Source organism: Pongo abelii, chromosome 13 (genome assembly GCF_028885655.2).
Source record: "Pongo abelii isolate AG06213 chromosome 13, NHGRI_mPonAbe1-v2.0_pri, whole genome shotgun sequence".
In the NCBI taxonomy this organism is placed as follows: Eukaryota; Metazoa; Chordata; class Mammalia; order Primates; family Hominidae; genus Pongo; species Pongo abelii.
In genome coordinates this window covers 31,040,097-31,066,296 of record NC_071998.2, presented here as the reverse complement: position 1 = coordinate 31,066,296, position 26,200 = coordinate 31,040,097, and the positions used below count along the sequence as shown (strand labels likewise).

The window sequence follows — 26,200 nt, the reverse complement described above, 5'->3', positions numbered from 1 at the left end:
AATTCCTAGGTATTTTATTTTATTTGTAGCTATTGTAAATGGGACAACTTTCTTGATTTTTTTTCATATTGTTCACTGTTAGCATATAGAAATGCTATTGATTTTTGTATCCTGCAATTTTTCTGAGTTTTACTGAATTTACTATTTATCAGTTTGGATAGTTTTTTTGGCGGAGTCTTTAGGTTTTTCCAAATATAAGATCATATCATCTGCAAACAGAGTTAATTTGACTTCTTCCTTTCCAGTTTGGATGCCCTTTATTTCTTTTTGTTGTCTGATTGCTCTGGCCAGGAATTCCAGTACTATGTTGAATAACAGTGGTGAACGTGGGCATCCTTGTTGTGTTCTAGATCTTAGAGGAAAGGCTTTCAGTTTTTCCTCATTCCATAGGATACTAGCTGTGGATCTGTCATATATAGCTTTTATTGTATTTAGATATCTTCCTTCTATACCTGGTTTTTTGAGGATTTTTATCATCAGGAGATGTTAAATGTCATCAAATGCTTTTACAATATCAACGGAAGGCTTTTGTCTTTCAGTCTGTTGGTATGATCTATCACATTGATTGATTTGCACATGTTGAACTATCTTTACATACCTGGGGTAAATACCAGTGAGTCATGACAAATGATCTTTTTAATGTGTTGTTTAATTCAGTTTGCTGGTACTTTGTTGAGGATTTTTGCATCAATGTTCATCAGGGATATTGGCCTATAGTTTTCTGTTTTCTTCATATGTCTTGTCTGGTTTTTTTTTATTTTATTATTATTATACTTTAAGTTTTAGGGTACATGTGCACTGTTTTTTTTTTTTAATCAGGGTAATACTGGTCTTGTAGAATGAGTTTGAAAGCATTTTCTCCTCTTCTATTTCTCAGAATAGTTTTAGTAGGATCGGTATTAGTTCTTTTTTAAATGTTTGGTGGAACTCAGCAGTGAAGTCATCAGGTCCTGAGCTTGTCTTTGCTGGAAGACTTTTTTTAAATTAAAAAAAAAAATTTTTTTTTTTTTGAGATGTAATCTTACTCTGTCGCCCAGGCTGGAATGCAGTGACGCTATCTCTGCTCACTGCAACCTCCGCCTCCCGGGTTCAAGTGATTCTCCTGCCTCAGCCTCCCGAGTAGCTGGGATTACAGGCGTGCGCTACCACATCTGGCTAATTTTTATATTTTTAGTAGAGACTGGGTTTCACCATGTTGGTCAGGCTAGTCTTGAACTCCTGACCTCGTGATCCACCTACCTCGGCCTCCCAAAGTGCTGGGATTACAGGCGTGAGCCACCGCGCCGAGCCGGGACACTTTTTATTATGGCTTGGATCTCATTATTTGTTATTGGTCTGTTCAGGTTTTGGATTTCTTTATGGTTCAGTTTCCATTGGTTGTATGTGTTTAATCATTTGTTCATTTCTTCCAGATTTTCCAACTTACTGGCATAGAGTTGCTCATAGTGGCCTCTAATGATCCTTTGAGTTCTGTTATCAGTTGTCATATCTTTTTTTTTTCATTTCTGATTATATTTATTTGAGTCTTCCCTCTTTTTTTCATTAGTCTGGCTAAAAGTTCGTTGATTTTGTTTATCTTTTCAAAACACCAACTTTGTGTTTCGTTGATCTTTTATATTTTTTTGTTTCAGTTTCATTTATTTCTACTGTGATCTTTATGAATTTCTAATGTGAATTTTGTGTTTGGTTTGCTCATGCTTATCTGATTCTTTAATATGCATTATTACGTTGTTTATTTTGTTTTTCTACTTTTTTAATGTAGGCACTTACAGATATAAACTTTCCTCTTAGTACTGCTTTTGCTGTATTGCATAGGTTTTGGATATGTTGTGTTTCCATTGTAATTTGTTTCAAGAGTTTTAAAAAATTTCCTTTTTAATCTCTTCTTTGACCCACTGGTCATTCAGGAACATATTTCTATTTGTTGGTATAGTTTCCAAAATTCCTCTTGTTATCAATTTGTGGTTTTATTCCATTATGGTCAGAGAAGATACATATATATTTAGGATTATTGTATCTCTTGCTTAATTGATTCCTTTATTATTATATAATGACCTTCTTGTCTTTTTTTTTTAAAACTGTTTTTGATTTGAAGATGTATGTATAGCTACTCTTGCTTGCTTTTGGTAGTGTGGAATACCTTTTCCCACTCTTTTATTTTTAGCCTACGTGTGTCTTTTAGGGCTAGATATGTTTCTCATAGGCAGGATATAGTTGGATTATGTTGTTGTTTTTTTAAAATCTTCTGCTAATATGTATCTTTTAAGTGAATAATTCAATTCATTTACATTACATTCACAGTTAATAATGATATGTGAAGCTTTGTTCCTGTCATTTTTAAGTTGTGTAAATTATTTGTTTCTTTCTTTTTCTCTGTCTTTTTATCTTTATGTTTTGATGAAATTCTTTCATGTTGGCATTTGATTATTTTGTCCTCTTCCTTTGTGATTGTTTTATAAGAACTGTGAGTTTAATATTGTTATGTGTTTTTGTGATACTGTATATCCAGCTTTAATTTCTATGTTGAAGACCCCTTTGAACATTTACTGTAGGAATGGCCTAGTGGTGACACATTCCCTCAGCATTTGCTTGTCCTGGAAATACTTTATTTCTCCTTCATTTATGAATCTTATTCTGTCAGGATATAAAATTCGTGGCTGACAGTTTTTTTGTTGTTGGTTTTTGGTTTTTTCCTTAGCACTTCGAAAATGACATCCTATTCTCTTTTTTATTTGTTGTTGTTTTTTTTTAATTTCCACTGAAAGGTCTGCTTTTATTCTGATAGGATTGTCTTTATAGGTGACTAGATACTTTTCTCTTATTAATTTTAAAATTCTTTCCTTCACATTGACTTCAGACATTCTGATTATATGCTGTGGTGAGGGCATTGCAAAAGTGACTTTTTCCTTGCAGTGACTTCACCTATTTAATGTTTGCATTTTTGAAAATAGTAATGCTTGTTATAAAACATACAAACAATGGAGAAGTATCAGAGTTCCTTCCTATTGTAGGTATAACCACTGTCAACAGTATCTTCTAGACTTTTTAATGTATTTATAAACACACACACATACATACACAGTTTGTATGACTTTGGTCTGTTCCAAAATCAAGATAGTACTGTATACATTGTTATTTTGCTCATCTATTTCTTTCAGCAATATATTATGAATATGTTGCCAAGTGAATAAATATACATCCACTTCATTATTTTTAATGTGTACGGTTTTAATTTATATGTTCTTTATACTTTCACCTGGTGAATGGAAAACAAAAAGTAGCATAATTAGTTGAGTAGGTCTCACAGTTATGCTTGCATAAAGCCAAAGAAGAAATTATTCAGAAAATTTACCAGGAAGAGATTTAACATTCTCTTCTAAAGATCACTCGGGTTAACCATTAACTCATTTCATTTGAATTTATAGTTGGCAGTCTTCCTGTGTCCAACACATTCTCAGGAATTAGTACTCTTCCTGGCCCCTATGCTCAAAATAATTCCCAAGTAATTCATAAGGGGATAAACTGACATCTTTTCAAGGGGCAGTTGTGACTCTTAACAAGGCAATGGGGAGACATTTAATCCAGGGTAACCGGGTTTCTAGGACTAATTTGGTCTGGTGACTTTTTAGGGTTTGGTTCATTCTTTCTACTCTTCCTGAAGAGGATGGATGCCAAGGGATGTGGTATTCCCATTTTATGTCTAGCACCTGTGCTAACTCTCTAATGACATGTGCCATGAAATGGGTTCCTTGTCTGAATCAATGTTTTCTATTAGTCTAAACCTGGGTATGATGTTTTCAATTAATGCCTTTATAACTGCATTACTAGCAGTTGCGCTTGAGAAGGAGATAGTCTCTACACAGTGAGTAAAGTGATTTACTATTATCAATAAATACTTCAGGCAACCGACTGGGGGCATTTTAGTGTAGTTAATTTGAACACTTTGGAATGGTCTTAGCCCTGGATCTCTTCCCCTGAGGAGTGATTTTCTTAGAGCTTGCTTATTAGGTTTTTTTATATATTAAGCAACTGTCTGTGACCTGTTTGGCTAGGGTATAAATTCTGATCCACTCATAAACTCTGAAAACCACATCACACATAGCTTGGGGTCTCCAGTGGGCTCCTTGATGTACTTGAGAGAAGACCTCCCTCATGAGAGGTTTGGATAACATCTCTCTTTGATCCGGTAATATCCATTTTCCTTCTGTGTTTTCTTTAGCTCCTATTTTTATTAATTTTTCTTTTTCAGTGGAAGAGAAAATGGGGACTGTGGTAGGAGAGGGAAGGCAAGGAATTAAGTGAAAGACAGGTGTTTCAGAAGAAATGGCAACTTGTTTGGCTATTTGATCTGCAAGGTTATTTCCTTGACTTGGGAAGGAAAAGTCATTTTGATGCCCTGGGACATGTACAATAGCTATCTCTTCTGGCAACTGGAGATTGTTTAAGACATGGACAATTAGTTCTTTTTGGACCAAGTCTTGGCCTTTACTATTAAGACCATTCTCAGTCCAATTTTTTTTTTTAATGTATGAGCCACTCCAAAGGCGTACTTAGAATCAGTATAGATAGTTCCTTCTTGGTTCTGTAAATGTTTCAAAGCTTGGCTGAGTGCCAATAGTTTACAAGTTTGGGCAGACCAATTATTGGGCAATCTTCCTGACTCTACTTCCTCAAGAGTTTTTCCATCAATTACTGAATACCCATTATGTCTTTTCTCTTCAATTACCCGGGAGGACCCATCTATAAATAAGTGTCGCCCTGTCTTGAAGGGAGTTTCTCTTAAGTCTGGCTGGACCTTTGTATGGTAATCAATTAGATCTAAACATGTGTGCTCCCTTTTTAGGTTTAGATCCCCTGTTAAGAAACCAGCTAGGTTGAGTGAATTATCAGTAGTTAATGTTAAATCATCTTTTTTTTAACAGAATGGTCTTATACTTTAAAATTCTTGAGTCAGTGATTCACCTCTCTATTTCTTGGTTTAAGATAGTTCTAACTTGGTGTCGTGCTTACTGTCAGTTTTCCTCCGAAGGTTAACTTTTTACTTTCTTCAACCAGTACTGCTGTAGCTGCAATGGACTGGATGCATTGAGGCCATCCACAGGTGACTGGGTCTATAACTTTTGACAGAAAGGCCACGGGCTGCCGGTTACCTCCATGCTCTTGGGTAAGCACTTCTAAAGCTACCCCATTATTCACATTAACAAAAAGGTGAAATGGCTTTTCTAGGGAAGGTAGGGCTAGAACAGGGGCAGTTATGAGCATCTCTTTCAGCTCTTTAATCTGATGGATTTTATTGGAAGTCCACAAGAGATGGTCAGGCTTCCACTGGGTAAGTTTCTCATACAAAAATTTACTTTTTAGTGAGTATAAGTCAATCCATACACGGCAATATCCAATTAATCCTAAAAGTTTTTTTGGTTCTTGCTCAGTTTGAGGCAGTGGTAAGGACACAATTCACTCAATCCATTTGGGCCCTATTCTTTGCTTACCTGCACTTATTAGGTGGCTTAAATATTTAACTTCGGGCTCTGTATATTGAAGCTTTCCTTTTGAGACCCATAACCCCTCAAACTGTTGGTGGTTAAGAATATGTATAGAGAAGTCACCCACTTTTTTTATATCTTCACCAGATATGAGAATATCATCCACATGCTGAAGCAGGCATATTTGCTTTGGGACAACAACTTTTTCTGATACTTGTTCTAGAATTTGACCAAAGAGGTTAGGGGAGTCTGTAAACCCTTGGGGTAAGACTGTCCATCAATATTGTTGTTTTCGCTCTGAATGGGGATCTTCTCACTCAAAGGCAAATATGTCTCGGCTATCCTCAGCCAAGGGGCATGCCCAGAAAGCATCCTTCAAATCTATTACTGTGAACCACTGATGATCATAAGGAATTTGGCTGAAAATGGTGTAAGGGTTGGGGACAACAGGTTGAGTGGTCTGGACTATCTGGTTAATAGCTCTGAGGTCTTGTGCTAATCAGTATGACCCATCTGATTTCTTGACAGGCAGGATTGGGGTATTATAGAGAGACATACAGGTTTTAAGGAGTCCATCTTTAATGAGACTCTCAATTACAGGCTTTAACTCTGTCCTGCCTTCGAAGGGAATGGGGTATTGCTTTCTCCTTACTATGTCCCCAGGAGTTTTTAGTTTGATGTGTATTGGGGGAACTTGAAGTTTTTCTCGATTCCCTTCTCTTGACCAGACATCAGGATGAATGTATTTTTCATCTACAGTGGTGAGTAGATTTAATGAGGTGAGGAATCCCTTAGGGCCAGCTTGAAGGCCTATGCCTAATTTTAGCGTTAAGACTTTTTCTGATAGATTAGTTCCCACCTCAGGGATCAACAAAAATTGAATATGAGTTAATAGATCTTGATGTTTGACTTTTGTATTTTCTAAGATTTTTGCCTTAAATCCTTCTCCTTCTCCTTTTACCCCAGTTTTTCTGAAGAGCCAGCAAGATTAGATGGAGTGAGACAAACAGAGGAGTGAGACACTCCTGAATCAATTAAAAAGGTGATAAGTTCACATATAGGTTCCACCTCTAAATTTATCAAGAGCTCCTGGTGTGACTCAAATTAAAAGAGACAGAGCCCCTGACTCTCCTATTCTTCCTTGAAAGTCATGAGTGGAAGGACTTCTTTTTCCCTTTTTAATTTGGGACATTGTCTCTTGAAGTGGCCTGTTCCACATTTGTAACATATCTTGTCCTTCCTCCCTTGCAATTCTGGGATTCTTTGACTTTGCTCCTCCACACTCTTTAGAGGGCCTAGGAAATGAAGGCCCAGGTCCTCTAATTGGAGGCTTGGTTCCTTTGAACGGGGGTTTGGATCCTTTATAGTTCTTGGCTCCCTGGAAGCCTTGTTGAGAAGCATATGGGTTTGGAGCCACCTGTTGAAAGGTGGATAGCACGAGTTTTGCTCTTTGTTTTTGCTTTTCTTTGTCTCTCCTTACATACACTTTTTGAGCTTTCCTAAGAAGTTTACTTAGCGGTCGGTCTTCCCAATTTTCTAATTTTTGTAACTTTTTTGAAATATCTGGTCAATTCTTAGTGACAAAATGGAGCTTAAACATTCCCGGCCCAAGGGGGTCTTCCAAATTTAGGCCTACATACTGTTTCATTTGCTCCTTTAGCCTAAGAATTTTATAGGCCCCTCATCTTTTTTTGTTGTTGTATATCAAATGCTTTAGAGAGGTTTTGAGTTTGGGGTATTGATTCCTTAATTCCTTTTATTATCATTTCCCTTAGATCTTCCATGTTTTCCTGGTGAGCTGCATTATTATTGTCCCACCTGAGGTCTTAAGTGGGAAATTTTTGGTCCGCGGTAGGGACATTCTGACCAGGAGAGTATTCACATTTCCAAATTGCCATAGCAGCCTTACAGTTATGCTTTTTTTCTCCTCCAAAAAGAGGATGCCTGAGATGGACATTAACTCGACCCAGGTATATAACTGAGGTCCTAAGAATTGATCAACTTGATCAGCCACCCCATAAGGGTCATCCAACAGGAGCTTAAGCTCTTTTTTTCAAACTTCACACGTCTGAACTGGTCAAGGGAATATTTACAAAGCCAATGGCTCCCCCTCCTTGTGGCACCTCTTTTAAGGGGAAGAGAGTCGGGGCTGACTCCTTAGGTGTGGAGGGAAATGGGAAATTTTGGATATCCTTTTTACATTGTTCTATCTCACATTGAAGTCCTTTCAGGGAGGGGTCCTTAATAGGCTGGGAGGGCACAGGCTCATGGGATGATAATTCCCAAAGTCAGGGTTATAAGGAGGAGGAATAATGTGAGCAGGGAAAGGATCTGGAATGAGACCTGAGGCGGCAGCAGCTGCCTGAGGGGGAGGGTCAGGGGCACTGAGCAGAGGAAGATGATCCAGAGGATCCCATGCGTTGGTGGGTATGGGTTGTTTAGGAACAGGGACTCTTTCTCTGTTAGAGGAGTTGGTTTCTGGCTTGTTCCCTGTGGTTTTTAAAGGGTAAAGGAGGACAGGTTCTTGCCTCCAACAAAGAGCATAGTCTGTTTCCTTTTGGGAGACAGGGCTTTTGTCATTAACATGTTCAATTAAGAGCTGACAAATCCACTCTTCATTGGAAGCAAATTTTGGCCGGAAAACTGAGGGTTTGAGGATGGGCCTTCAGTCCAAATAAAACAACAATATTTTATCATTTGCTGTTTTCTTTTATGTTTAGTTCTTTCATTATCTTTCCAATATTTTAACATAAGTCCCAAGGGACTATCAGGAGGAATTTCATCACGCTCTTGGCTCTTTATTTTTCCTGTCTTACGTGAAACATTTCCCGTCTTGGAGGTTTGGGATGGTGTCTAACTGAAATAGGCCTTTCCCTGGAGCTTCTCAACCTCTCCTACTAGAGATTTCTCGCCCTCCCTCCTTTCAGAAGCTCACTGAGGTTCTGAGGCTCAATCCCTCATATTAGAGATTTCTTGCCTATCGATTTCCGTAGGGATTGTTAAGGCTCAGTCCCTCGTATTAGAGATTTCTTGCCTGTCCTTTAGCCCCACCTGTTGGAGGCTCCTTGCCCCCTTCTTTCGCTTTTTCCACTCTGGCTGCTTCCTTGTGGGAAATGGCAGGATCTGCCACATGAGGTGACCATGGGACCGCGCAGTTAGGACCCAGTCAATCCACACAGCAGTAGTGTTAACATCATCTACACACACTTTTATCCTCCAAGATACCCTGACCACCTAGGAAATACTTTGTTGCTCTTGTACCGTTTTTCACCTTGGTCTGTACACAGAGTTACTTGGTCGCCACAGTGTTGTAAGCCTCTCCTTTCCCTGTTGCTGAGAGCTTGGATTTGTTTGTCACAATGGGTGGGTCTCAGTCTCCCGTCCCTGAGGCCACTGCAACGGGACGGTGGGCCACGTCTCCTCCTGGGTGGGGTGACTGAAGACCTCTTCTTGAAGGAGAATGGGAATCCTGGACAAGCCCCCAGAATTGTTAGAAATAAAGCTTGGAGTCGTAAAGAAAGATGAGTACTCAAACAAAGGATTTCTCAGCAAAGCAAATTTACTTTTGCGCAGTAGGGTGCTTCTCACAGGGCTGCTTGTCACGAGAGCACACTGAAGAAAGTAGAGTAGAAGCTTTTATTCCTAATGCGACTCCTGCCCTTGTGCCCTTTTCCCATTGGCTGGGGTCGGACTGCACAATCTAAACTAGACCCAATTGGCTAAACATTTAAGCTTTCTTAGATAAGGTGGGCACATCATGGGAGAGAGGGGAGAGGAGGAAGGGGTCATCTACAGAGGACTAGAGAGCCAGTCTTTTCCTAAATAAGGAAAGGAATGTGAGCTGGGGCTGTGGCATGCCTGGGCATGTAGTAAAATCAGAAAGAAGAAAAAAGGAGAAGAAAGGCAAGGGGGAATTACAGAATAAGTAGCTGAGCAGGCTGTTTGAAGAGAAACCTTGCCATATCTCACATCTTTTATATCTTCTTATGCCTGTATGTATTATATGAAATGACATAAAGGGAGTCTTTTGGCCTTTCCTGAGGTCATATAGTGTTATGTTGGATTTTGCATACCTGAAGTAGAGAATCATGTTGAGTAATAATATGAATGCTTGTTTAACAATGTAAGCCCTTTAGTACTTACTTGGTCATCTTAGGATGGATTTATATCCATTTGTTTTTACAAGATTAAAGTTTTTTTATTTTTTCCTGATTTTTAAAGGTAATATATACTCCTTGCAATAAGGCTGAAAATACCAAATTCTATAAAGAAGAAAATAAAAATCAACTATAATATCATTATCGATCATCATTACTATTTTTTCATATAGTTTTTAACATTTTTATTTTTGTCTTTATTGTTTGTTTTTTTAAAAGGCGGTCTCTTTATGTTCTCCAGGCTGGCCTCGAACTCCTGGGTTTTAAACAATCCTCTCATCTCAGATTGCCAAGTAGCTGGGACTGTTGGTGCCTGCCACCATGCCCAAACTTCCAGCCTTTTTTTGTTTTAAAAAAGTAGAGTTATGAACCGGGCACAGTGATTCTCACCTGTAATCCCAGCTACTTGGATAGCTGAGGCAGAAGGATCTCTTTAGGCCGGTAGTTGAAGACCAGCCTGAGTAACATAGTGAGCCCTTGTCTCTAAAACAAACAAAAACGGAATTGTAAATACTATCTTGTAAACTGCCTTTTAATTTTTATTTCATTTACTTATTTTGAGACTGAGTCTCACTCTGTTGCCCAAGCTAGAGTGCAGTGGCATGATCTCGGCTCACTGCAGCCTTGACCTCCCCGATTCAAGCGATTCTCATGGCTCAGCCTCTCAAGTAGCTGGGATTACAGACGAGTGCTACCACACCTGGATAACTTTTGTATTTTTAGTAGCGATGGGGTTTTGCCATGTTGTCCAGGCTGGTTTTGAACTCCTGACCTCACATTATCCACCTGCCTTGGCCTCACAAAGTGCTGGGATTACAGGCGTGAGCCACCGCACCCAACTTAAACTGCCGTTTTTATATACTGCAGCTTATTTAACCATTTTCTACTGTGGACATTTAACTCCTTTCCAGTTTTGAGGTATTATAAATAATGTCTACATATAGAATTTAAAATTTTCCTGAAATGTATTTTTAAATAGTCATAGAACATTAAATGTTAAAGAAATATGTTAATAAATTGAACAACAGTATTTAATAATTCAGACATTTAAAAAATAAGGACATTTTTACAAATCAAGTAGAATTTTGTTTTTTTAAAAAATTGTCTTTGCAGTTTTACAATAGCAGATGTACAGTGTTTTTTCCGGTTTACTAAAAATGAAATCTTGTTTGTCATTTAGTTGCCACCTGGGACAGCAAGACCAGGTTCTCGTGGTTGTCCCATAGGGACTGGTGGAGTTCTGTCTTCTCAAATCAAAGTTGCCCATCGCCCTGTAACACAACAAGGTTTGACTGGAATGAAAACTGGGACGAAAGGTACCTATTTTAAGATAAGTATCACACTTGGGCCTGTGTTTTGTAAGAAATAAATAATTGTGAACAATTAAAAAAAGTAAAAGTTGAGTATATTTTGAACAGTAAGTATTACAGTACCATTTTATTAAATCAGGATTATAGCATGTAAGAATTATTACATGTAATTATGGCATGTAATCAGAATTATGGCATCTAATCATTATTCTTTGATTCACAAAATTATTGTGATGGTTAAACAACAGAGTGAATATGACAATACAGTTTGAATTAGAAAGCTATATACAGATGTGAGCTATTTCAGTCTTCATTTTTCTGACATGAGCTGTAGTACAACTTGAAGAACTTTGAAATAATCTTGGAGAAAAGTTCAAGATTGAAAATTAGATTTTTGGTACTATATACAAATACTCTGAAATAGTTTGGATAGTTTCTATATTAAAATGACACTTAAAATACTTGTGTATTTATGAGAAGTGAGTCAAGAAATGTTTCTTTTTTTCTGATAATTAGCATCTGTTCTAATACTTATGTAAGGAAATGAGGCTAACACATAGATTTATATTAAATCTGTCATTATGCTTCTGCATATGTATTTAGAGAAGCATAAGAATACACTATATATTAGAGTTTAAAATTTAGATCTGTGGTATATATAAACCAAAGTACGGTAAACTCCTTTTTTTTTTCTTTTTATCATAGGCAGTGGTCAGTAGCCTGTGGTGAACTGTTTCAGAGATTTTTGTTTTCTGTATTTTTGACAGATGATCTATCAGGAATGAAGATATACTGCTAGTACAAAATTAATTATGTCATACACGCTACTTTCTGTAATACAGTTTATCATCCCTTTCAAGAGACTTAAATTTTTTCATCTACATTCTAATAACATCTAAATCACTAAATATTAAAAATGAATTGATTATTTAGAAATGTTTGCTTAATGATTATCAGTACCATGAAAAAATATTTCAAAATTACATAGTCATTTAACTAGCCTTTTGAAAGTGGATGCACAGAAATATTTATATGTTTAATATTATTTTAAAACATCAAGGGTAAAAACATTAAAATTCTATAGTAAATTTATCAAAGGTTTATTTCTGTATTAATTTATCCTTCAAAACAGAACCAATATAATTTAAGATTGTTAGTCTCTACAAGTATACTTCAAAGCCTTTTAAGAAAGAATTCGGAACATGACCACTACACACAACTGTCTACTGTGACTTTCATTCTTACCTTCTCTAGTGCCCCATTTCCCAGTATAATAAGATATTACCTCTACTTCTCAGCATAGACCTTATAGTTAATACACCTAGTTTTACCTCTTATACTTTGCAGGACACTTCATCTCTTACAAGGTTTGAGACATTTAACCTAGGAACACTTTCTTTTCTTTTTTTTTTTTTTTTTTTGAGATGGGGTCTTTCTCTGTCGCCCAGGCTGGAGTGCAGTGGCGCGATCTTGGCTCACTGCAACCTCCGCCTCCCGGGTTCAAGCAATTCTCCTGCCTCAGCCTCCTGAGTAGCTGGGATTACAGGCACACGCCACAATGCCCAGCTAATTTTTTTGTATTTTTAGTAGAGATGGGGCTTTACCATATTGGCCAGGCTGGTCTTGAACTTCTGACCTCAAGTGATCCTCCCACCTCAGCCACCCAAAGTGCTGGGATTACAGGTGTGAGCCACCGTGCCCGGCCAGGAATAATTCCTTAGTTCTACTGAAATGTAAGACCATTTCTTAAAAAGTCTCTGAGACAAATGATAAAAAATCATAGTCACTTTCTCACGTTGAGGAATGTCTACAGTGTCCAGTATGACAGCCAGTAGTCAGAAATTTAAATTAGTTCCCCAGTAGCACCAGCCAAATTTTAAGTGCTCTGTAGTCCCTCTGTCCACTTTACTGGACAGTGTTAATTTAGAATATTTCTGTCACTGCAGAAAGTTACTTTGGACAGCTCTGTTCCAGATTCCCTTAGACTCAATTTTCATTCCATCGTCCTGTTCTGTAGAGTCTACTGTCTTAACAGCCCCACCTCTAGTCCCATCTTCGTAGTTTTAGTTGAAGCTTCCCTTATGTCATGATTCTAAGATATTAGTTCTCTTTTCAGTTTCAGTGATTTTTCTTGATTCATTGGGGCATTCATGAAGACTGTCTTGAGAATTGTGGAGTGTAATTCTGATTGTGCTTTGGATTTGCTATTCTGGTGGCTTTTCAAACTGAACACTAACACTTAAAACATTTTTTTTAGGTCCCCAGAGGCAAATTTTAGACAAATCTTACTATCTTGGGCTTCTTAGGTATGTTAAACATGTCTTTTCATCCGTATGTTTTACTCGAAATATTGTGTACCTTCTGTCAAAATAGAGTATATAACTTTAATATGAAGTTTTAGCTATGGCACTTATTAGGATAATTAGGTGTCTATTGATTTCTAAAAATTATTTTGTATTCTAACAATTTCTGGTTAATTTGGCTATGCTGTAAAATAAATGTGATAGTATAATTAGCCTGAGATTTATAATTTTATGAATTTGCATGTACATGAGCTATATTTTCTCTCAGTTTGTTTGTGCTGCTATAATAAAATACCTGAGATTGGGTAACTTATAGGAATTTATTTCTTACTGTTCGGGAGACGCGGAAGTCAAAGATCAATGTGCCAGCAGCTTCAGTGTCTGGTGGGCACCTGTTTCTCACAGATGGTGCCATCAAGGTGTCCTCATGGCAGAAGAGTGGAAGGGCCAAAGGTGCCAAGCTAGTTTCCTTCAACTCTTTTCTAAGGCACTAATCCCATCCATGAGGGCAGAGTCATCATGTCCTGATTACTTCCTAAAGTCCCTACCTCTTAATACTGTTGCATTAGGGATTAAGTTTTGATATGAATTTCAGAGGGACTCAAACATTCAAACCATAGCATACTTATTTTATTTTATTTATATTTTAGAGACAGAGTCTCACTCTGTTGCCCAGGCTGGAGTGCAGTGGCATGATCACAGCTCACTGCAACCTTGAACTCCGGGGTTCAAGTGATCCTCCTGCCTCAGCTTCCCAAAGTGCTGGGATTATAGGCATAAGCTACTACCACACCTGGCCTCATAGCATTTTTTTTTTTTTTTTTTTTTGAGACAGAGTTTTGTTCTGTAGCTCAGGCTGGAGTGCAGTGGCATGATCTCGGTTGACTGCAACCTCTGTCTCCCAGGTTTAAGCAATTCTCCTGCCTCAGCTTCCCAAATAGCTGGGATTACAGGCGTGAGCCACCATGCTCACCTAATTTTTTGTGTGTGTTTTTTAGTAGAGGTGGCATTTCACCATGTCAGCCAGGCTTGTCTCGAGCTCCTGACTTCAAATGATCCGCCCATCTTGGCCTTCCAAAGTGCTGGGATTACAGGCATGAGCCACCGCGCCCAACCCCTTGTAGCATTTTAAAAGTTCACTTTTTTCATTTAATGATAAGAATAATTTTTTTTTTTGAGATGGAGTCTTACTCTATCGCCCAGGCTGGAGTGCAGTGGCGTGATCTCAGCTCACTGCAACCCTTGCCTTCCGGGTTTAAGCTATTCTCCTGCCTCAGCCTCCTGAGTAGCTGGGACTACAGGTGTGCGCCACCATGCCTGGCTAATTTTTGTATTTTTTAGTGGAGATGGGTTTTCACCATATTGGCCAGGCTGGTCTTAAACTCCTGACCTCAGGTGATGCACCTGCCTCTGCCTCCCAAAGTGCTGAAATTACAGGCATGAGCCACTGCGCCTGGCCAAGAATAATCTTTTATGTTTTTTTTCAGTAATTAATCTGAAATGTGTTGCTCATATCATTAAAATGTTACCAGCTACATCTAATAAGAAAGGGAAAATATGTATACTTATTTATGTTATATTAATCAGTAAGTTTTACATGAGTATGTATTTGGTCAGTTGCTACCAATGTGGCCTAATTTTAATTAATTCATAAGCTTTTTTTTTTTTTTTTGGGATGGAGTTTTGCTTGTCACCCAAGCTGGAGTGCAATGATGGGATCTCTTGTCACTGCAACTTCTGCCCCCCGGATTCAAGTGATTCTCTTGCCTCAGCCTCGTGCCTGTAATCTGCGAGTAGCTGGGATTACAGGTGCCTGCCACCACACTTGGCTAATTTTTGTATTATTATTATTATTTTTTGAGACAGAGTTTTGTTCTTGTTGCCCAGGTTGGAGTGCAATGGCCTGATCTCTGGCACTGCAACCTCCGCCTCCCGGGTTCAAGTGATTCTCCTGCCTCAGCCTCCCAAGTAGCTGGGATTACAGGTGTGCGCCACCATACCTAGCTAATTTTGTATTTTTAGTTCAGACGGGGTTTCTCCATGTTGGTCAGGCTGGTCTCGAACTCCCAACCTCAGGTGATCTGCCCACCTTGGCCTCCTAGAGTGCTGGGATTACAGGTGAGCCACTGCGCCTGGCCTAATTTTTGTATTTTTAGTAGAGATGGGGGTTTCACCATTTTGGCCAGGCTAGTCTTGAACTCCTGACCTCAGGTAATGCACCTGCCTATGCCTTTCAAAGTGCTGGGATTACAGGCGTGAGCTGCCGCACTTGGCCTCATAAACTTTTGTTATATGTCTCTGGGGATGCATCTCTAAATCAATGACTTTTTCTTATTCTTACCATTTTTCCACTTACTTGTTCTACTGTCCTATCTCCATCTTCCCATTTTACCTTATTTTCTTTTTGGCACATTATTTGTATCTTCCTTCTCTTTTATTTCTCTTTTGTTTAATCCACCCTCTCATCATGCCCTGAAAGCCCTGTTTTCTTTTATTTCTCAGTTACCTGGATCCTATTGTCTCAAACTCCTAGAAGGCAATTAAGAAAAGTATGGTTTCCCCCTATCTGTTCTCAAAGCTAAGAGTAGTAAGAAAGATAGTAAGGCCATCAGTTGTTTAGTATCTCTGACATTCAGCCACTTTTTAATCAAAAGAAGGAAAGGAAATATACTTATTCCTAATGATTGCATTGCCTTTCTCCCCCAGGATTTGTGCTTCCACATCAAAGAATAGTTCTAGCTATTTGTGTAATTGTCTGGCTCCAGAGCAGTGGTTCTCAACTGGTGGTGATTTTGCCCCCAGGGAACATTTGGCAATTTCTATACATGTTTTTCTGGTTGTCACAAGTGAGGTTGGAGGAAGTGCTACTGATACTCAGATCCAGGATGCTGGTAAACATCCTACAGTGTACAAGATAGTGCTCAACACTAAGTGCTAATCACTGACCCAAAATGTCATTAGTGCTACTGTTGAGAAACTGTGCTCTAGAGGGTAGTAGCAGCTGTGATGATGACAGTTAAGCACCTACATCTGCCTGTGGCTTGTACTAATTTGACCAGGCTTTCATTCTGGTTCTATTTCATCTTTCATAATGAATCTATGTCAGTTTCTCATCAGTTGAGTAGAATAGGATGGGATATACCTCATTCTTTTTTTTTTTTTTTTTTTCTGAGATGGAGTCTCCCTCTGTCTCCCAGGCTGGAATGTGGTGGCACGATCTCGGCTCACTACAGTCTCCACCTCCCAGGTTTAAGCTATTCTCCTGCCTCAGCCTCCCTAGTAACTGGGACTACAGGCGTGTGCCTCCATGCCCAGCTAATTTTTGTATTTTGAGTAGAGATGGGGTTTCACCATATTGGCCAGGCTTGTCTTGAACTCCTGACCTCACGTGATCCGCCTGCCTCGGCTTCCCAAAGTGTTGGGATTACAGGCTTGAGCCACTGCACCCAGCCGGAATATACCTCATTCTTAATGAAATAAGCCACCTAAACTTTTTGCATTCTTTTAGTGAATTTCACAAAACTATTTATATTATTATTACTTATTAATGGAAAGTTTAAATTTTGCTTAACTAGAGTTTTCTGGATTAAAAGTATTGGTGACATTCTTATTTCTTTTCTAATAGAAGTAAAATAAGTGAACTTACAACTGAAGTTAATAAACTTCAGAAGGGAATAGAAATGTACAATCAAGAGAATTCAGTATATTTGTCATATGAAAAGAGGTGAGTAATAAGTATTCAGTATTCATTCAGTATTTTGTACTTATAATACTAAATTTGTAGCTATCCATATTGTTTGTAATGTTCATTTTCTTCTGTATATTTTTATGTACATATTTGTGAATGTATTTATTTTATGCTTGCAGGGCTGAGACTTTAGCTGTTGAAATAAAAGAGCTTCAAGGACAACTAGCAGACTACAACATGGTATTTTATCTTTTCTAAGAGAATTTACTGTTAATATTTTCATTAGTTTTTACTACTGCTTTAAAAATACATTAGTAGGCAAAGGACACGCACAGATACTTTTCAAAAGAAGATAAACATGCAGCCAACAAGCATATGAAAAGAAGCTCATCATCACTGATCATTAGGGAAATGCAAATCAAAAGAATAATGAGATACCGTCTCACACCAGTTAGAATGGCTATTACTAAGAAGTCAAAAATAACAGATGCTGGTGAAGTTGCAGAGAAAAGGGAATGCTTATACACTGTTGGTGAGAGTGTAAATTAGTTCAACCACTGTGAAAGCAGTGTGACAATTCCTCAAAAAGCTGAGACCAGAGCTACCATTCAGCCCATCAATCCCATTACTTGGATGTATACCCAAAGGAATATAAATCATTTTACCATAAAGACACATGCACATGTGTGTTCATTGGAGCACTGTTTACAGTACCAAAGACATGGAATCAACCTAAATGCCCATCAGTGGCAGATTGGGTAAAGAAAACATGGTACATATACCGTGAAATACTATGCAGTCATAAAAAAGGAAAACATCATGTCCCTTGCAGGAACACGGATGGAGCTGGGGGTCATTATCCTTAGCAAACTAACGCAGGAAAAGAAAACCAAATACTGCATGTTCTCTCTTACCAGTGGGAGCTAAATGATAACACATAGATGGGAACAACAGATACTGGGATCTACTTGAGGTTGGAGGCTGGAAGGAGGGAAAGGATCAGAAAAAATAACTAATGGGTATTAGCTTAATTACCTAGGTTATGAAATAATCTGCACAACAAACCCCCATGACAGTTTATCTGTAAAACAAACCTGCACATGTACCCCTGAACCTAAAATACAAATTTCAAAAATTTCAAAAACTATAAAACATTTGATGAAAAAATATATTTGTTAATTTATTATTTAAAATATCAAATAATACATGAATACATACTTATTGTGAAAGATGAAACCATAAAAAATAGAACAAAGAAAGTATCCCTTTACTTTCTGCTTCATTTCCCTCCCCAGAAATAACTTGGCTTAACAGATTAATATATATTCTTCCATTGTTTTTTTAAAATACGTTTACTGACACATACACAAATGCACACATGCTTTTCTCCCTAAAATATATTAAAATAATAATTTAAATAATTTTAAAAGTAGCTAAAATTTATTGGTCCTATCAGTGATCATTGCTTTAAAAACACATTTTTTATCGAGTGTTGTCATCTTGAAAATTTTGAAATTTAATTATTTAACATACAGATTGCCACTATCTCTATGTTTTACTTGAAATATTGTGTACATTGTCAAAATAGAGTATATAACATGATATAGGTTCCACCAAAGATGCTTCTACCTGTGGACTTTCAGAAGAAACAATCCCCCTGGCAGTATTGATAACTGCTCAGTCCTTGGGTGATATTGGCCCCATGAAAATTTCTAGTGTCAGAATTTTCTTTTTTCTAACTCTTTAGGTGCTTTAGCAGCAGTGATTTCTGGATTTAATGAAAAAGACAAATTTTTATCTCACTACCCTTATTAAGAAATAGTGTTACAAGAAATAAACATTCTATCATAATGGTTAGGATAAGTTATGATATACCTACTTGATAGTGTTACCTTGTGCTTATCAAAAATTTTGCTAATTATAGTATAACTTTTTATTTTTGTTTTTGTTGTTGTTATTGGTGGTGGTGGTGGGTTTTGTTTGTTTTTTTTTTGTTTTTTTTTTTTCAAGACAGTCTTGCTCTGTTGCCCGAGCTGGAATGCAGTGGCTCAATCATGGCTCGCTGCAGCCTAGACTTTCTGAGCTCAATTGATCCTCCCACCTCAGCCTCCCAAGCAGCTGGGACTACAGGCACATGCCATCACACCAGGCTAATTTTTTGTATTTTTTTGTTGAGATGAGGTTTGGCCATGTTGCCCATACAGGTCTCAAACTCATGGGCTCAAGTGATCTGCCTACCTTGGTCTCCCAAAGTGCTGGGATTACAGGCTTGAGTCATTGTGCCTGGACTATTTTTATTTTTTAATTTTTTTAGAGATAGGGTCTTGCTCTGTTGCCCTGGCTGAAGTGCAGTAGCATGATTGTAGTTCACTGCAGCCTCAAACTCCTGGGCAGCCTCCCAAGTAGCTTCCTGCATCAGCCTCCCAAGTAGCTGGGACTACAGGTGCATGCCACCATGCCTGGCTAATTTTTAAATTTTTTGGAGAGATGGGGTCTTGCTGTGTTGCCCACAATGGTCTTAAACTCCTGGGCTTAAGTGATCCTCATGCTTCAGCTTCCCAAAGTGCTGGGATTATAAGCGTGAGCCATTGCACCCAGCCCTCTTATAATTCTTAAATTTGCTGGACTACACAATTCATCACAAACATTTTGTAGAGCCCATTATTCACTGGGATTTTCTTTAGTAAATGATGTTCTGTTTTAAATATGAGCAAAATAGTTTATTTTGTTTTTTTGTTTTTCTTGAGATGGAGTCTCGCTCTGTCATCCAGGCTGGAGTGCAGTGGCGTGATCTTGGCTCACTGTAACCTCCGCCTCCTGGGTTCAAGTGATTATCCTGCTTCAGCCTCCTGAGTAGCTGGGATTACAGGCGCGTGCCACCAGCTGGGATTACAGGCGCGCTCCTGAGTAGCTGGGATTACGGTGCCTGGCTGATTTTTGTATTTTTAGTAGAGAAGGGGTTTCACCATGTTGGCCAGGCTGATCTCGAACTCCTAACCTCGTGATCCGCCCGCCTCAGCCTCCCAAAGTGCGGGGATTACAGGCATGAGCCACCGCGCCCGGCCGAGAAAAGTAGTTTTTAAAGGTATGAAATGACATTAGATGAAAGGGAGTTTTAGTTATGCTGGAACAAATTAGGCATATTCATATAAAAATACTACCATGTAAAATATGCTATTTATAGATTTAATGAGCTAATACCTGATACAGAGCCGTTAGCTGGGTATCTGACATATAGTTAGCACTCAATAAATGTTAGGTCTTATTAGCACTTATTATTTATATCATAAATGAAAAATGTGATATACCTTATACCCAAATAGTTTGCTTTTAGTAGACCCTGTGTTCACATTCTGGCTCTATCGCTTGCTAAATTTCTTTTTCTGTAAAATGTGTACAATCATATCTACTTCATACAGTAATTGTAAAAATTGAGTTAATACATATATAATAGTGTTTGACACTAGGTAAATATCCCATGTTGACAACTGATATCCTTGCCTAACTTTTTGAAGTAGGCTTACTACTGTTCCATCTGTGCAAGCCCTTTTGACTTTTTTCTAATTATTAGAATATAAAGAACATCTTTTTACGTTTTTACTAGTGTAAATTTGTTTTTTGTTTTTTGTTTTGAGATGGAATTTTGCTTTTGTTGCCCAGGATGGAGTGCAGTGGCGCCATCTCGGCTCACTGCAACCTCCGCTTCCTGGGTTCAAGCGATTCTCCTGCCTCATCCTCTCTAGTAGCAGGGATTACAGGCATGTGCCACCACGCCATGCTAATTTTGTATTTTTAGTAGAGACGGGGTTTCTCCGTGTTGGTCAGGCTGTTCTTGAACTCCTGACCTCAGGTGATCTGCCCGCGTCAGCCTCCCAAAGTGCTGGGATTACAGGCCTGAGCCGCCGAGCCCGGCTTACTAGTGTAAATTTGTAAATCTACTAACACTGCTCTCTCCTTGGCGATATTGGCAGGGGAAGAGAGAGTGATAGATCTTTCCAAAACTCTTGTCTGTTCCAGACCCTTATTTATAAGCTCAGCCATCTTTTCAGAGCAGGCAAAGCTCCACAAGGTATAATATGCAGGAAGAGTAGTTTATTACTGCTCATTTATCCATGTTAAAAATGTAATTTGTTTATTGGCCAGGTGCATAATATATGCTTACTTAGGTAGCTCAATATTTGTTTTTATCTTAAAACAGAAAATATTCAAAAGTATTAATACTTAAGTTACTACTCATTTTTTGTAAGACTGAATACCTATATTATTAATTATAGAGAACATGTGTAAAGACTAACAAAATGGTGTTTGTTTGTTTGTATTTTTGTTTTTAGTTGGTAGATAAACTTAATACCAACACTGAAATGGAAGAAGTAATGAATGATTACAATATGGTAAGAAAATTTATAAATATAAGCAAATTGATCTATGTAAGTCATATCCTACAAAACAAAGCATTTATATCTAGAAATAGTTTGATAAAACCTTAAGTGCTATAGAAATGAATATTACTCTGATTGTAAATACCACTATTATGTATTCCTTGAGCTCCCTTAGTTGCTCTTTTAAATTTTCTTCCTGTTGGTTGGCTTTCCTAAGTGGATGTTTAGTGACTGTATACTGTGTTTGAACTGGTGTCACGTGCAACATTAGTTAGGGAGTGCCATCTCCGTTTCCTTATATATATTAGTTTATAATATTTCTGGCTTAGTTTAAGCACAAATATTGATGAATACTCAATGTGACAAATGATAACTTTACATAGTTTTTGTCACCAGTGGAGAAAAATGAATAGATATGACTCCAGACGTAAAATATTAATTTTTGATTGGTAAATGAGAATTTGTGTTTAACATGGGCATAACACTGGGGACTCCAAAAAGGGGGATGGTAGGAGGGCAATAAGGGTGGAAAAATTACCTAGCGGGTACAGTGTTCATTATTTAGGTGATGGGTTCACTAGAAGCCCAAACCTTACCATTATACAATATATCCATGTAACAAACCTGCACATGTACCTCTGATTCTAAAATAAAACAAAAACAAATTTGTATTCAATGTTCTTAGATTATTTGGTAGAAAACAATAAAATATGTTAATAGCTAGCTTATTTTGATTATAAGCATTTGGATGAAAATAACATATAATTTATAATTTATAATTTATATAGTTTATAATTTATTTACATGAGTAAAGACTATTCTGTGAAGACATAGGATTTATAAAATGACTCTTCTAAATTTAGGGTTCTAAAACCATGATAATTTAGTTACTTTTAGCTTTAGAACACAAAGAATTCACTAATTAAGAATCTTATTTCAATGCCAGGTATAAAAAGTCAAAACCTTATGTGTTTTGTCAGTTGTTTGGGATGGGGGGTCCGTTTTCTAGGCTGGGTATGCACAGGTAGAGTTAATTAGGTGTACTCAGATAATATCCTGAATGGTTCAGGATAAAACTTGTGGTGGCTCTAAATTTAACATATTACTAATCAAATATTTATTGAACACTCAATACATTCTTTGAATGCTGTTTACATAAATTGGATTTACATTGAATTGTTTGACAGATCACTGAAGAACCATGAATATTTTTGGTATAAGATTACAATGCTTCTTAAAAAGACTTTTTAAAAATCTGATATTGTTTGTTAAATAAGACAATTACTTTTTCTTCTTAAACTTTGTATGTGGCACTAGGATAATTATAATAATTTCTCATTTAGTTAGTAGCCAAAATAACCTACAAAGAAAAAATTTGGTTTAATATTTATTTCTTACTAACTTATGTGTTAACTTTATTCAGGTTAAAGCTCAGAATGATCGAGAAACACAAAGTTTGGATGTCATATTTACTGAAAGACAAGCGTAAGTATAGCTAATTTAAAAATCAGATTCGTAAGTAAGCTTTATTAGGTAGTTTAAGTTGTGATCCAGTTATTTCCTTGTAAATTTTCTTAACAATTTCCCCATTGCGTTTTTCATTTAAAAATATTTACAACACAAATTTTGTTGCTTATACTTCTGTTATCTTCATTTACCATTAAATAGCTAAATTCTGTATAAAGACTATTACTACATAGCTTATATAAATAGGATTTATGCTGTTAGGAGCTGAAAACTTATGATGGATAAGAACATCTTTATATCTACTATTTTTAGTTTTAACGTGGGCTTTTAACTAATTTGAATTTTGGTGTTTCATCCCCAATCTAGTGAAAGACACATTATTCATTAGGAAGCTATTTACATTATTTCATTAGCATTGATATTTAATAGTTATATTAGCAATCTACATCATATATAGACTATATGTGTATCTTTATATGTAACCTGTCTAAAGACTAAATACCAACTAACGCTGGAAATAAAGTAATTGTGGCAGTGGGAGTAATGCCTACAAAGATAATAATAGACGTGATGTAGTTAACTTATTTGTGTTTTGTCAGTTGTTTGGGATGGGTCCATATTCTAGGCTGGGTATGCACAGCTTGAGTTAACTACGGATACTCAGATAAAATCCTGAATGATTCAAGAATAAAACTTGTGTTGGTTCTAAGGTCAAAAAGTTGATGAAGAATAATTAATTTAGAACCAATACAAATTTTATTCCTGAATTATTTATTCTAAGGCAACACAAACACAGACAATGGGCTATGTTGTGTAAATATACATACAAGCACATTCTCTCCCAGAAATTTGTTAATATTAGTCTCTTTGAGAGGAAAGACAATAATAAACCCAAATTACCATATTCAATTACCAAAATTCAGTGACACCAAATACACTGTCTTGTTACCTCTGCATAAAACAGTAAATATTTGATGATGGATAGATGTTAAAATATACTGATAAAACATTTGAAAGATAAATGTAATTCTTCTGTTGATTAAAAACAAGAATCTCTTTTCCCCTGTCTTTTTTTTTTTAAGTAGAGTTTTGCTCTGTTGCCCTGGCTGAATTGAAGTGGCATGCTCATGGCTCACTGCAGCCTTGAACTCCTGGGTTCAAGCGATGTTGCCTCAGCTCTCCAAGTAGCTGAGACTACAGGTGCATGCCACTATGCCCAGCTAATATTTTGTTTCTTGTGGAGACGGGGTCTTATTACGTTGCTCAGGCTAGTCTCAAACTCCTGGTCTCAAGCAGTCCTCCTACCTTGGCCTCCTCAAGTGTTGGGATTACAGGCGTGAACCATTATACCCGGCCACCATCTATCATTTGATGCTGCTGTAAAGTGATATCTTATAAACTCAAAATACTAGCAGTCTTTTTCCTTTTACAAGGAAAATTTTGTTCATGGTAACCAAGCTCTTACTTGAAAACGTTCCTTTTTTTTTTTTTTTTTTTTTTTGGTTATCCTGGTTTTAATCCATTTAGCAAATATTTATCATTTACTATATATAAGATACTCTCTTAGGTACTTCAAAGAATAAGAAATATATAAGCTATAGGCCAGTGTGGTGGTTCACACCTGTAATCCCAGCACTTTGGGAGGCCGAGGCGGGTGGATCATGAATTCAGGAGATCAAGACCATCCTGGCCAACACGGTAAAACCATATCTCTACTAAAAATACAAATATTAGCTGGGCGTGGTGGCGCGGGCCTGTAGTCCCAGCTACTCGGGAGACTGAAGCAGGAGAATCACTTGAACCTGGGAGGCAGAGGTTGCAGTTAGCTGAGGTTGCGCCATCGTGCCACTGCACTCCAGCCTGGCGACAGAGCGAGACTCCGTCTCAAAAAAAAAAAGAGAGAAATATATAAGCTGTAATCCCCTGAAGGCCTTAAAGAGTTTAGAACATTTAAGTTCTCATTTATTTCATCATTTATCTCAAAGTTATATAATACCTAGGTCAGGTTTTAAATATTATATTTACATATTTTACAGATATTTCATCTGAAAACATAATTTTAAGAACAAAAGTTTAAGAATGTCATAGATTTTTACATCTATTTGGTTTTTTTGATTAAGGAAAATCTTCAAATATGGTAATTTGTCCTGAAGATACATCCAAACCATTTAAAAACTCTGTCTGTAATTTGTAATTGAGGCTGAGTGAAATTGGTTCTCTTGTCTGTTTTAGGCAGAAATTGAAATTAAGAACAAAAATTGTCCAGGTGCAGTGGCTCATGCCTGTAATCCCAGCACTTTTGGAGGCTGAAGTGGGTGGATCACCTGAGGTCAGGAGTTCAAGACCAGCCTGGCCAACATGGCGAAACCCTGTCTCTACTAAAAATATAAAAACTAGCTGGGTGAGGTGGCAGGTGCCTGTAATCCCAGCTACTCGGGAGGCTGAGGCATGCAAATCACTTGAACCAAGGAGGCAGAGGGTTCAGTAAGCTGAGACTGCACCACTACACTCCAGCCTGGATGACAGGGCGAGACTTCGTCTCAAAAAAAAAAAAAAAAAAAAAATTATTGTTATGAAGGTTACTTTTCTATACAGCAGTAGAATAGATTTATGTCTTGTGTTAACCAGATGGCCAACATCTCAATAACACAAAGATCTATCTTGACTCTACACATTCAGAGTGACCAAGAAATGCCATACCTCGAGAAGGCAGGTGTAAAAAGCTTCTGTTTTCATTCTCTTCTCTTTCAATACAACCATTTAGTGTGGTCTGACCATCTGGTTTATTATGGAAAACTCTTCTATAAAAAGTTGGTTATAATAAACAGCCTCAATAGATTACTACAACAATATGTAAGACACCTGGCTTTAATTCAGTTTCACAGTCTTGCTTGAACTAATGATTCTCTTCTAATCCTGCACTTTCTAGTTAGTATTAGTCAAGATCAGTTGTCCTGTAAAAATATATGTAATTATAATTTTATACCCATTTATTTTTCTTTGTGTAGTCAGATATTTATTGAATACCCCATATTCAATAGAGGCCCTTGAATATAAAAGCTTAAGTGTAGTCTTTGCTCATTTGCGATTATATTTCATTTTGCTACATTTCTCAAATATTAATATTTGCATCTTATAATTAGGAAATAATTTAGCAGAATGATACATTGTTTAGAAAAAGATATTTTATGTTCCTATAATCATCTCATTCTTATAATTAAGGTTTAAAACAAAGTATAATTGATATGTAAAGAAACATTAGCCATAATATACTTATATCCTTTGTTGAAAACGTGTCTGTAAACACAAGCAAATATGTATTATAAATTAGTAAGTTCTTCTATTTTACAGGTATATCATCCTAGTTTTTATTTTCTCTCAGTAGACATTTGTATTGAATTTACTAATTATGT

The 26,200-nt window shown here is 37.1% G+C and overlaps 1 protein-coding gene across 3 annotated transcripts in view; it reads left to right on the top strand.

Annotated features, from left to right (window-relative positions):
• Positions 1-26,200, top strand: part of IFT74 (intraflagellar transport 74) — a 131,199-nt gene that overhangs the window by 13,040 nt on the left and 91,959 nt on the right. For 2 of the 3 annotated variants that reach the window (NM_001133674.2, XM_063713910.1), the window contains 6 exon segments: positions 10,821-10,956; positions 13,208-13,256; positions 16,879-16,977; positions 17,121-17,181; positions 21,273-21,332; positions 22,744-22,805. In NM_001133674.2, the coding sequence (NP_001127146.1) occupies positions 10,821-10,956; positions 13,208-13,256; positions 16,879-16,977; positions 17,121-17,181; positions 21,273-21,332; positions 22,744-22,805 (467 nt within the window). 3 annotated transcript variants of the gene reach the window in all.